This window comes from Leiobunum rupestre, chromosome 6 (genome assembly GCF_980474605.1).
Source record: "Leiobunum rupestre chromosome 6, qqLeiRupe1.1.hap1, whole genome shotgun sequence".
In the NCBI taxonomy this organism is placed as follows: domain Eukaryota; kingdom Metazoa; phylum Arthropoda; class Arachnida; order Opiliones; family Sclerosomatidae; genus Leiobunum; species Leiobunum rupestre.
Window position 1 is genome coordinate 45126961 of NC_143389.1, and position 12777 is coordinate 45139737.

A 12777-nucleotide genomic window follows, 5' to 3' on the forward strand; every position below is an offset into this window, starting at 1 on the left:
CTCGAACTTTAGTGGGGGGGGGGGGGGGTTGAAATGAACAACGCGTCAGAAACAAGATGCACAAATTTATCCTATCTATCATTTACCTCTCAAATCGTATAGATGACGCCGATATCACTATCGTTATCAATTTTTTTAAAAAACCCCGCAATGTTTAAATATCAATTTAAAATCAAAAATTATAAACTTTTCTCAAATCAATTTTATTCCTCTCAATTTTTTTAATATAAAGCCACTATCACTATTACGATCAATTTTTCTATCAATAAAATAATAATAATAATGATCAGCTAGGCTAATACCCAAGGCACCACCTTAGGCCTAAGTCATCATGCGACTTTTGAAGCCCTTAATTCAGGTGGCCGGGTTACAATGCGTAGGAGGGTGGTGGCAAGCCCTGCATGCCACGAGATCGAGCCAACAGCTCCCTACACTAACTATTACCGTTAACCTATACAAGTTTTTATGGAAGGGGAAACCGAAAGGCTCGGGGGAAAACCTCTTAATACAGTGGGGAGAGAACTTGCAAACTCAACGCGGAAGGAGTTGTTCCGAGTTTTCACCCAGTGCCACAAGCTGGGATCGAACCCGGCTCCTCTTGCTGCGAGGCGAAAGTGCTAACCACTCCGCCATCCGTGGAATCACAACCAATCAATTTGTATATAATTTTTTGTGTTAAAAATCGTATCAAAATTGATAGAATTATAAGGTATATTTCGGAAATCGATCACAAAAAAGTATCAGATTCAAAAAAGATATGATAGTGCCCATCTTTGACTGTGTGCACAGTGCACTTAAATGGCTACTGTAGCGCCATTCCGGGAATTTAAATTGCTCGCACGACGGGAATAACGGACTCGAGTCCACTTCGAGTAATTTCTGGGACTTGGCAAAGGACTCGGGATTCGAGCCTTAGAAAAACGGGTTGCGAGTCCGAGTCCGAGTACTCGACTTGGACTCGGGCCCGAGTACTCGCAATTTTCGAGTACCCGCACAGGCCTACTATTTATTAGTTTCACTTTCGTCACGAAATATATTTCACAGACGATAATTTAAAATTTTATCAAATAGATGTTTCCATAAACTTGTTGAGGTTAACGGTAATAGTTAGTGTAGGGAGCTGTTGGCTCGTGTGGCTTGCAGTTCTTGCCACCACCCTCCTACGCATTGTAACCCGGCTAACTGAATTAATGGCTTTAAAAGTCGCTTGATGACTTAGGCCTAAGGTGGTGCCTTGGGTATTAGCCTAGCTGATTATTATTATTATTATTATTATTATTATTATTATTATTATTATTATTTTAGTAAAAGTCCAATATAAGAGTTTGTGCTACCATGACTGGACTTACAACCAGCTATTCATTATACTGCCAAAGCTGTTGTCAAAGGTCTAGCAACAACATTTGGCAATTATTTAAAGACCGTCATGATAGGGTTTAAGCACCGTTCTATAAATCAGTATTAGTGGAATTAATAGTAAATAAACCTTCTCAAAGGAGTTTGCTATCAGTCGTTAATATTTAAGTACACACAATCCCTCCGATGTATTAACTATATTTTAAATATAAAATTTAAATTTGAACCAATTTCCAATCATCTTGTACATTATCTTAATAAACCCAAGAGGAAGTTTATCGGAAAATAATTTTTCGAGTTACCTGGTTTTGGAAATAAATTAACTAAACGCGAACGAGTTAGATGGCGCCTGTATCAATTGGTACGAAATTCGAATATCACAATAGTGAGTAAGCGGGTTATGAGGTACCGCGAATTGGCCAGAAATTAGTGTTCGTACGGGGACCCCTACCCCGACTGTCGCAAACAAAATCGGGGTTTTCCATTTTTCGGGGTTATGTTTTCGTAGTTTAATTTTAAATTTTCGCGCCGACGCAACCCGATAAATTCCAAAAAATATAAAATAGATAGGTTCCTTCTCTCCCTTTTTCGTGAGCGACAATAGAATGATCCGAAGGACGTGGTTCTCGCTTGACGCTTGACTCCGACTTGAGTCACTTTTTTAAGTTTTAGTTTCATAATTGCCGTTGTTTAGGGCTCTCTCAGTTTCAGCTAAGGAGTGTGGAGTTACAACGTTTGTAAATAATTTGTAAATAATTTGTGAATTTATGAAACAACTTACTTAAACAATTGCCTAAGCTATAGACGTCTATTTTAATATCTACCTATCTTATCTATTGTTACTATTACTAATAGTCTCTAGGCTCAGTAAAATTGGGGTATTTTTATAATTTTTCTATTTATAATAAAAACCAAGAATTTTCCATCCCCGACCTCGACTTGTTTTTCGCGGGGTTAGACCCACCCCGACCCCGACCCCGACCCCGACTTTATTTTGACCCCGTACGAACACTACCAGAAATCTCACTTAAAATTAAAATTTATTAATGCAACCGAAAACGTACTTCAGAAATGATCAGCACCAACTATAATATAATATTCAACCAAGTCGTTCTTAATGTAAAAAAATTATGTATATTTTAATTCGAAAATCCCTTAAATGGGTAAATGCCCCACTTCCGGGGCATCGATCTCACAAATGTTAACAATGCCAGTGAGGGCATGATATTTCCAATCGATTAATGTGTCATGTGTCTTTGTACCTCTAACGTACCACGGGATTGTCTGTAAAAACCGATCTAAGATCGATCCATTAGACCTTGAAGTATTTAATTACCAAAGGGCCAGTATAAAAACTTCCTTCCAAGCGAGATAATAAATCCAGATAAACGTTTCGAACACTTTAGATAAAAAATAGCAAATTGTAATTTTTCAATAGCAGCGATATTACAAAAACATATGCGCGTTTCGTTGAGTGTTCGAAAATCGGACACTTAAGACTAAAACGATCCACTCGCGACACGAACGAATATGAAAATCCACGCTCTAATTAAAGAAACGCGATATGGTCGATCCAATCTAACCGGAAATTAAACCTTCCCCAATGCGAGCGCACGAAGTCAAGAATTAGCCTCGAACTTTTCGTACAGTTTTCCAAAATTTCCATCGCGTTAAAAGAAAAAGTCTAGATGATGATTATTTGATTATAGAAAACGCGGCAGTTATAGAGGGGGAGGGAAGGAGGTGGGGGCGCCGATCGACACGCCATTTGGAACGGGCCTCATTGGATTTCCAAAAGACACGTTTGGCCAGGAAAGATTTCCTTCGAGTAGCGGCGACGGCGCTCGATCAAGCGAATCTCAATATAAATTAGGGCTAGTTTTTTTTTTACTTTCTAGTTGTGATATTTTATCTAAAAATCATCCCAACCTCCGTTATATTTTAAAAGGTACGCCGTTGACTTTTTATGGGGACATAAACGATCATTCGCACGAGCCAACATTGTTGGACAACGGGAATAGCAAATTATGTTAAGTTAGGTTTACAAATGCTCTTAAAAACCCCAAGAAGTCAGGGTGGCGCCACTTAGCTGATTATCAACAGTCCAACACAACTTTTTCGGTATTTCAAACGCCTTTAGAAGCGCCGTGATTAGAAGAAACTATTCACAACGTGTTAACGACAGAAACGCTTTTGTTGGGCCAAGTTTTGAAAAATAAATTCGGTGTTTTGTGACCTTGGCTTTTGCACCAAATATTTAAATCGAATAATTTTCGTACACTTTTATAATTATAATATTTTAAAATTAATGTATATTTAAATATTTTGCAGCAGATGGGGGTTTTTTTTTTATAGAAATAAGAGTAATTTTCTGAGACGATTAACGTGCGAAATCTCAGAAACGTTTCGTGAAGAGTGTGAATGAAAATGCAACATGATTTCCGAACCAGAGTCGACAACTATGTGGCTCGTGTGGGAATGGAACATGTAGCGCTTATCAGGAGCGAGATCAAGCTCTCTGCTAAGTAAATGGTTGTAGCCGCGAGAAATGAAAGGGTTAAAAAAGTAAGCGAGTAATTTATAGCAGTCCATTCGCGGGACTGGCTATTTACGTCCCATTCCGTTAAATGGCCCTTTCCCCGAGTTAGAGAAGGGGCATAAATAACGGTGCTTTAGCGCCGGAGTAGTTCACTACCAAAGTACTCGCCCACCATCAACGGCCAACGAAAGGAAGCCGCGATTCTTCCAAGTTACATCCTGTCTTACACTATCGCGCGTTTTTACAGCGTGCCAGATACCACTTTGTAGTCGATAAAATCTGGGTTTAAAAACTAGACATAATGACTTATCGTTTAATATTTTATCGTAAGCACTTATGGATTTTTATTATTTACCATTTAGAGCTTGTAATTTAAGGGTTAGGCCGACTATAAGAGGAGACGCAAAGAGATTATAGCGAAGGTCAATATGAATTGGCAAAATACGTATAATCAATAATCAGCTAGGCTAATACCCAAGGCACCGCCTTAGGCCTAAGTCATCAAGCGACTTTTAAAGCCTTTAATCCAGGTGGCCGGGTTACAATGCGTAGGAATAATGTATTCGAGTTGAACAGTGAATACGCGAACAACACTCTGGAATCATGAAAACAAAGTCTATAGTCGCCGCTACGTATTCTCCATTAACCCATATACATTCTTGGTATTTATAAGCCGAACTAGAACTGCCAGTTTAGTAACTACCGATACACACGTTTAAATTTCGCGTACTCGACAAAACGCAGCGATGCGTTCTTCCCGGGGAACAAAAACATCCGCGTAATCGTCGCGTTTGTATTGTTTATAAATAACACGTAACGGCGTTTTAGAACGCAAATTGTTACCATAACTAGGCGATCTTCGACGGAGACCTGGCGTTTGAGTTTCGTAGAAGAGACTCTAGTGTAGAATACAGAGAGGAAGCGGGGAAGAAGGAACCCACTCGATCACCTCTCACTTCACACCTTGTTGACTTCCAAGGTCCTTTCGCGAAACCGCGCTACCAAAGACTGCCTACAAACACCCACCCAACAACGTTACTGTTGACACACAGCAAATTGTCCTGGCGTATGGGGGGCATCTTCTCATCCTATGCCCTCCCCCCAGGGGGGCACGGGTAAAGGTATCGTTCATGTCCCACTCCATTTTCAAATGAAGGTCTCCGTTCCACTCCTGAAAAGCTTTGTTGAATATTGACAGTCAAATATGTTTTCATCCTACGATGTCCTCATCAATAATAACTTATAGCCGCCGTTGTTCCGTCGGAGTTTCGGTAATTAAAAGGGATAAATATCCACTAATAACGAGGCTCGCTTTTGTCTAATTACCTACGGCAGCGTAATAGGTTCGACTTAATAATGTCGGCGGTAAATTTGGCAATGTGGCTTCAAAATTGGGACTTATTTATACAGCTCGCGAGAGTTATTGATTTCTAATTTCGATTATCGAATTGTCTGGCGTACGTTGGTGTAAGAGGTTCGCCTCGAGCGAGAGTATATAGGATTACGTGGACTGGGCTCTGTCGATGAAATAGGGGGATGACACTACGAAAATGAAACCCCTCCGTCAAGCGGTACCGTAGCGCCACAACGGGATTCGTGGGAAGTAATCGTAATCGCGTCGTTTCAATTGGGCAAATGTGACTTTTATTCTACATAGTCAGGTAGAATCCACGATAGACTAAAGTTAGAACTGAGTAATTGCTTATAATTTCCAAGATTGCAGCGCAAAATATTTTATTATTTTAATATTATTATCCATGAATAACGCAGTGGCGCTACGGTACTTCTCACAGTGCCTCCCATATCATTGACCGAACCCACTCGGCCGTTTTATCTCTAGTTCTATACTCTTTACCTTGAGGAAAAGAACTAACGATCAATTCGGTGAAAATATCGATCGCAAAACTACTACGGCGCCATCTGTCGCGGAGAAGTAAAACGACTGGCGCCATCTATTAATAAAATTCGAAATTTTGCAGCGCCATCTATTTTATGAATTAAATGATGAACAAGGTTTACCATAATTTAAATACTTAAATTAACCGAAAAACGCTGCGAATAAATGAGTCAACACTCACTCATTGTATAGCCATAAACGTCCTCCGGTTCATCGGCGTCTCGTTCCGTTGGAGGTAATTTGACAAATCCAGCACTCGCACGATCAATCTATAATATCGTAAATAAAGATGAATTTTAATTGGTTTTTTAAATAACGTTCTAGAAATAGGTTTACTTCAACGCCCTGGCTGGTGTACACTTTGCCCTGAAGGTCCCGGTCATCCACTTCCTCTTCAGAATCCTCAGTCTCCGAGGAATATTGTTTGGTGGCCGGTTCGGGTGTTGACCTGAAGGAGGTCACGGTATAACCCGGTCTCTCCTTGACCAAATCGGGCATTGGTCCTTTGGCGTTGATCGTGGCCGTTGGGGACATAATGGGACTGGGGGTGTGGTAATCATTCATGCCTCTCTGTATCAGCTCTGGTGAGGGTGTTCTGGCCAAACCCCAATCGACCGGAGTTGTCACCTGAAAAGAATCAATTTCCAATAAACACCTTCAAATTCTTAAATACCATTTATAATTAGAGCCTACCATAGATAAAAATTTAACAAAAAGATTGTTAAAAAATGATAACAAAACCTCAATTATTAAGACTCGGCGATATTCGACGAGACCCAACCGACGGGTTCGCTAATCAAAGCGCGTACTAAGTATAAGGAAGAACTTTATTCCCCCAATCGTGGTTTCAAACTACGCAGTCATCCGGAAATAACGATACTTTTATGTAAATTTTTATTTCAGCCCTCAAACCAAAATTGTCGTAGTAGCGAACGATTTAATTTTTTTTATTGGATGAATATTTTTACTATCATCTCTTTGCTTTTTAAATGGCAGGTATTTTTAATACCTTCATGAAGTTTTTGTTCGGCTCCTCGATTGGGGTGATGGCCCTCTCCGCTAAATCAGGCGTGGCCGCTTGGTCAATTTTCAAGGTGGGTGTAGTGGCTTCCAGGGTGCTTTTGCTTCCGTCTCTGACGTCACTCGTTTCCGCTTCATTTTCTTTAGGCTAAAGATAAAAAAAAAACGGTTAATTAAAATTCCGAGCTATATTTAAACGCGGCGTGTTTTCTTTTTTTCTTTAAGAGTAAAAAGTGGACTTACCACTGGAAGAAGACTTTGCACTAAGAATTTAACGGGGTTGTCGGCGTTCTTGATGATATCGACCGCTTTATCGTGAGAAGCGTCTCTCAAATCTTTACCATCAACCTGTAATCGCAACGTCATTATGCAAATTAACGATACGAAAAATAAGCAAATAACCAATTAATAAAATAAATGATAAAAATAACAAATACATTTACGATCTTATTATAGACTTTGAGGACTACAATTACTTTCCAGTGATTTTGTTAAATTCCTCCCACGTTCCTATAAGCGACTGTTAGAGTATAGCCAAATTTTAATTAAGGGTACGAAACCTTACTCAATTATCGGTCAATTTTTTAAACAAACCATTGTTTACAGTGAAATAACGATAGCTCACTGGTTGTGTAAATATTACATTTGAAATATTGTTACATTTTGAAATATAATATCTTCTCATAGGTTACTTTAGCTATGTACAAAAAATCGACCTTCTGGCTGTCGATTTGGAGAATATCAAACAAAAGGACATATTTTTTGCTGTATCAGGCCTGTTGCTGAGTCACGCAGACATATTTAGTGATTTAAGTGACTAACAATTTTAAAAATAGAGTGAAAAAGAGACCAAAAAGAAGAAAAACTAACTATTCCTACCTAGTAGTTACTCAGCAATATAACTAAAAAAATATCATTTTTGATTTAAGAAAGACAAAATTAAATCAGTTTTCCCCCCAATAAAAACCGTTTCCAAATGTTGAGAAACAACCATGTTTCGGCATTCAGAACAGTATCTTATCGTCGTTTGAAGTTCTTTGTGAGATTTTTTTAAAGACAAATAATACTAAAAACGCAAAAATCCCAAAAAGTGATAAATAGTGACTAATTTTAGAAAAAGTTACTTTTAGTGACTAAAAGTCACTTTTTCTAAAATTAGTCATAAGTGTATAATATTGTTACGTAAGTGTGACACTTCCTATTCTTCACATGCAAAAGTTTTACTGAGAGCTATTCACAAGCCAGACTGCATTACGGGCTTCGTCGCTGTTTTGCGTCCGCTCGCTCCCGCGTCACACGTAGCCTTTGACAGCGCCTCGCTAGGGGGAGGTTTTCTTCTTGTGATGACGTCACTCCGTTGTTAGATCTCAGTACAAATTTATGGAACAATATTATAGACTTATGATATATACTACCAACTAAAAGTACCCCTCAAATCAGTATCGACGGTTTTGTTCAGCTTATTGATTATAGTTTAGCACGAAACGCGTATAAGTATTCAAAATACAGAACGTGAGTAAATAACGCGGTAATAATATTTAGGCTTAATTTGCAACCTACCTCTAGTATCCGGTCTCCCCTTTTGAGCGATCCACTGCGACCGGCTGGGCTTTCGGGCAAGACATTTTTTATGAAGATACCGGAAATGTGGTTTCCTTGAGACAAATCGACTTGACCCCAAACGATGCTGATGCCCAATCCGCGGTTGGGTTCCCGAAGGATTTCGACGCATCTTTCGGGTCCGAATTGGACCGGCGGCGTTTGCTGAGTCGGCGGGACGGCCGCTGTCGTCGCCATCTGATGGTCCGGGTCGGCCAATTTCGATGCCTCGGACAGGGCGGCGTCCAGTTCTTCCAATTCTTTTGGCATCGGAGGAGGAAGCGGGGGCGGAGAGGGAGACCGCTCGTACGGGATGGTCGGACCTTTCAATCCGTCTGAAGACGAGGGAGACAAGTGTGAGATACGTGGCCGGGAAGAGAGATCCGTTTCCTCACCTTTTGGCGTCGCGATAGGAACGGGAGAAATCATCCTGGCAATGATCGGTTTGGCAGCGATGGCCGGCTTAACAGGTTTGGCTTGGAACAGCGCCCGTTTCTCTTGGAAGCTGGGGGACTTGGCATCTTCGAAGGACTGGGGCCGTTCGACTAGCGCGTTTTCTTCGCGACTGTCTAGTTCGGGGGGCCCGCGGGCCGGAGGAGGCGGCGGCGGGCGCTCCAACATGCCGGCGTCCAGAAATTGTCTTTGGCTATCGGGAGACGTCGAGACGTCCGAAAAGGGGGTGGACGCGTCGGGCGGCAACGAGGAAGGGGTCAAGAGGTTAGGGGTGGTGGCGGCGGACGTGGTGTAGCTAGAAGAGAGACTGTAGGAGGACGAGGGGGTGCGAGCGGCGAAACGGCCACTCGCGCAATCCTCTTCGGCGTCGCTTTCGGGCAGACGAGCGCTGATGAACGGAGAGCTGAGGACGAGGGATGCGAAAAGAACTTTGTTGAATTTGGAAAGAACTTACTCCTAATGCACAGACACAACAAAATTCTACGTTTTAGCCCACTATACTCCTATTATTAGCAAAAAGATCATTATTACGTCATCGAGGAAATGAAGCTCTGCAAATTAAACCATGCCCATGCCCGATCGCGGCCGGAAAAAATACCCCTTTTTATCCATTCTCCTTTACAAATTCTATCTCAAAAGTCCAATTCGTGCTTCGATATTTTAGATGGTAACGTCATCCCCATGCATTCGCGTTTCAACCTCAATATTATTCACGATTCTTATAATATATATATATATATATATATATATATATCACACGAGAGGGATATTTACAAACGGTAAAACGCTGGCCTCGAATAAAGAAGAAAAACATGCGCCAAAAATACGAAATCAAATATCATAGATAAAAAAATGTGAGAAAAATGTGGAAAAAAAAAAATAAAACATAATAATATTGATAAAAAAAGAGCCGCGAATGTAAATGAAAGGATGCAATTCCAAGGAGATTGGTGTGTGGAAGGGATTAAAATAAAGTAGACATTATCAACCTACCGGTAATACTTAGGGAATATCCTGAGAGATAGTGAGAGAGTGTTTGGAATGAGAAGTATGAATATTTTGGACGGAAATCAAAAACCCAGAAATAGTAGGAGTAATCCAAGGAGGGGTGGGGCGCGGGGGGAGAAACAAGATGAGGAGAGAGACAGAGAAAAGACAGAAAGACGACGTGACTTAGAACAAAAATCTTCAAAAAACAGGTGCCGAAAATTCAAAAAAGAAAAAAGGGAATCTTGGGCGAAAGAAATAATAGAATATTCGTCATCGCGATCGACTAAGTTTCTCTCACCGTAAATGAAGAGTCCTGTTTGTCTCGCGAATCCCGCTCGAATAGCAAAGCCTTCAAATGCCCCCCACGCGCGCCACATTCGACGCCATTTCTTTGGCTTCGTCTGCACAGTTTTGCCCCCATTTACCACCCCCGCTGAATTGGCTTACGGCTAAAAACATTGTCTACACCTGACCAGCGTATGAACCTTTAAAAGAACTTCAACTTAAAGTGTACTCTAAAAATCAAATAAAGAGTTTTAAAGGAGAACTGTCACCACCCTAAAATTGGTTAAAAACCATTTAAATGGATAGAGGACGTCCGAAAATGGTTATACAAAAAATTTCATGTTAATATAGACAGTATTTGATTTATTATAAGCAACCAAATTTGGTGTTTTATCCTCCCCCCGACTCGAGAATCTCAAAACCGCTAGGTTGAACCTACCTGCAGCGCCATCTCGTTAACGAAATATTTTTTCCCCGGTTTTATCGTTTTTCGGTCGGAACTGCCGTCTGCTACGACATTCTCCTTGGCTTTTTAACCTAATTATTTTGGTAGATTGTAGTTTATCGTGTTTTTAATACGCTTTACACGCCGCCCTTTCTCAAATTTTTGCCGCTTCATTCTTTTGGCGCTGCACGTAGGTTCAACCGCTATTTCTGAAATTTTTGAAGCCGTTTGATGTAGGTTGCGGAAAAATAAGCGTTACTTTTTAAATACTTTTCCAATAACTATAAAATTTCAGGGACATAATTATTAATATATTTTCTATCTTTCTGTTAAAAAGCCTCGTAAATTTTGGTTTGGGTGACAGTTCTCCTTTAACAAGCGATCTCTACGTTATCACGGTTTCACCAACTTTCAAAAATTTAGCCTAGTGGTTACAAATTTATACCATACGTAAAAACCAAATCTTACCACAAAAACGATGATTTTTAGCAGTCATTTTTAAAGTTGCGTTTTTTAGTTTAAACTTTTAAAGTGAGTAACTTTGCGCGATTACTTGAATACTTTGTGTCAGTGGGGTGTTTTTAGGGAGGAGGATCATTCACTCAAAATGAATTAAAAAAAAACACTTAACTCTCATACCACATTTATAATTTTAAAATTTATTTTTTTACGAAAACAAAAAAAAACTGAATTGGCTTATTTCTATAAGAGGTGAAAAGTGTCGGCTACGTGGTCTCACCTCGGAGATGGTTGTCGTACGAATGCCGAGATTGGCGACTCCCGTCCTTGTTGTTGAGTCAACATGACGGTTTGCATATGAATGGCAGCGTCACCCAATGGGATGTATTTGACCCTGCCAAAGAAGATTACAAATTCATTCATTTTCAAATCTTATAGGTTATTTTAAAGAGACACACTGGCGTACAAAATTTCATAGTTTAAGGAAAAATAAACAGAATGTAATCGACACTAGCTTAAACTCTATTTATGTCTTATTCAACTTGTTAAAAAGTTCCACGCGCCTCTTTATATTTCAGCGTAAATGGGCTCGAGCGATTTCACGCGTGTTCCCTGAAATAAAAACAATGCGCGAGCCATTTACGCTAAAATATTAAAGAGCGCGTGGGACATTTTAACAAGTTGAACAAGACATAAGCAATTTATGCTATCGCCTATTGGTTTGCTATCACGAGTTATCTAAGAGCAGGGTTCCGAAGTGGTATTTAAAAGGTGGTAAATATGCAGGGTTGGCAAGAACCAGCCAGACTGGCTTAAACCACTCTGGTTTCAGCCGTTTTCAACCACCCAAAAAAATCCATGGTTAAAACCACTTTTGTTTTTATGAATTAGCAATATTGAAAAAAACTAAAACTTTCACTTTTGGTCGTAAGTAATGAGAGCTAGATATAAGCAATTAGGGGATCTTAAAATTCATTTTGAGCGCGCAAATACGCCGCCATGTTAGGGTATAGAAGCGGGTAAATAAGTCTGCTATACCTCACAATGTAAAGGTGAGGTAATTTTGAAATCGGACAATTTGAGCATTTTCGAAGTAATGAGGGTTAGACATAAGGAATTTGAGTACTTTTTTAATGGTTTTAACCGGCTTAAGCCACCGGTTACAGCCAGATTTATCAATACTGGATTTTTAAATTTGTAAAAAATCCGGTTTTTTGCCAACCCCGTAAATATTATAGATAATTTCCATGAATTAATTACAGTATTTAAAACTTAAGCCTACATTTATAGTGATTAAACCTTTAAAATTTACAACAGACTCGTAGATTAATGAAAATTAAGTTTAAGATCTTCTAAAGTTGATGTATTCCATTTTTTGAAGGAATTTCTTGTTTTCACATATTATTATACAACATAAACCAAGTTTTATTTTTGAAATACGGCGAAAGAGGAGGAGCTACTATATTTTCACCCAGAGTTTTCAAACGCCAGTGTGCCTCTTTAAGTAACTTAAATACAATCATTTGATTCCAATAGAAAAAACAATGAAACCAAGAAATTGTAAACTATATATGTAGGTGTATAATTTCGAGAAAAAAAAACTAGACAAAGAGAGAGGTGAAAAGCAACGTCACTTGGAAATTAGAACGTAAGGTATAGTATTATCATAACCAGGCCTTCGGCGTCGATTCTAGGTGAGGTTTAGTTTGGAAGGGTAGGTGGCGCGACGAAGGA

At 39.6% G+C, this 12777-nt stretch overlaps 1 protein-coding gene across 3 annotated transcripts in view; it reads right to left on the reverse strand.

Moving 5' to 3' along the window:
• Window positions 1–12777, reverse strand: part of LOC149941135 (multiple PDZ domain protein-like) — a 322502-nt gene that overhangs the window by 73427 nt on the left and 236298 nt on the right. For all 3 annotated transcript variants that reach the window (XM_090176997.1, XM_090176996.1, XM_090176998.1), the window contains exons 21-27: window positions 11324–11437; window positions 8807–9267; window positions 8373–8746; window positions 7056–7160; window positions 6802–6960; window positions 6129–6419; window positions 5974–6061 (exon numbers count right to left, since the gene is read on the reverse strand). In XM_090176997.1, the coding sequence (XP_090033123.1) occupies window positions 5974–6061; window positions 6129–6419; window positions 6802–6960; window positions 7056–7160; window positions 8373–8746; window positions 8807–9267; window positions 11324–11437 (1592 nt within the window). The remainder of the gene's footprint in view (window positions 1–5973; window positions 6062–6128; window positions 6420–6801; window positions 6961–7055; window positions 7161–8372; window positions 8747–8806; window positions 9268–11323; window positions 11438–12777) is intronic.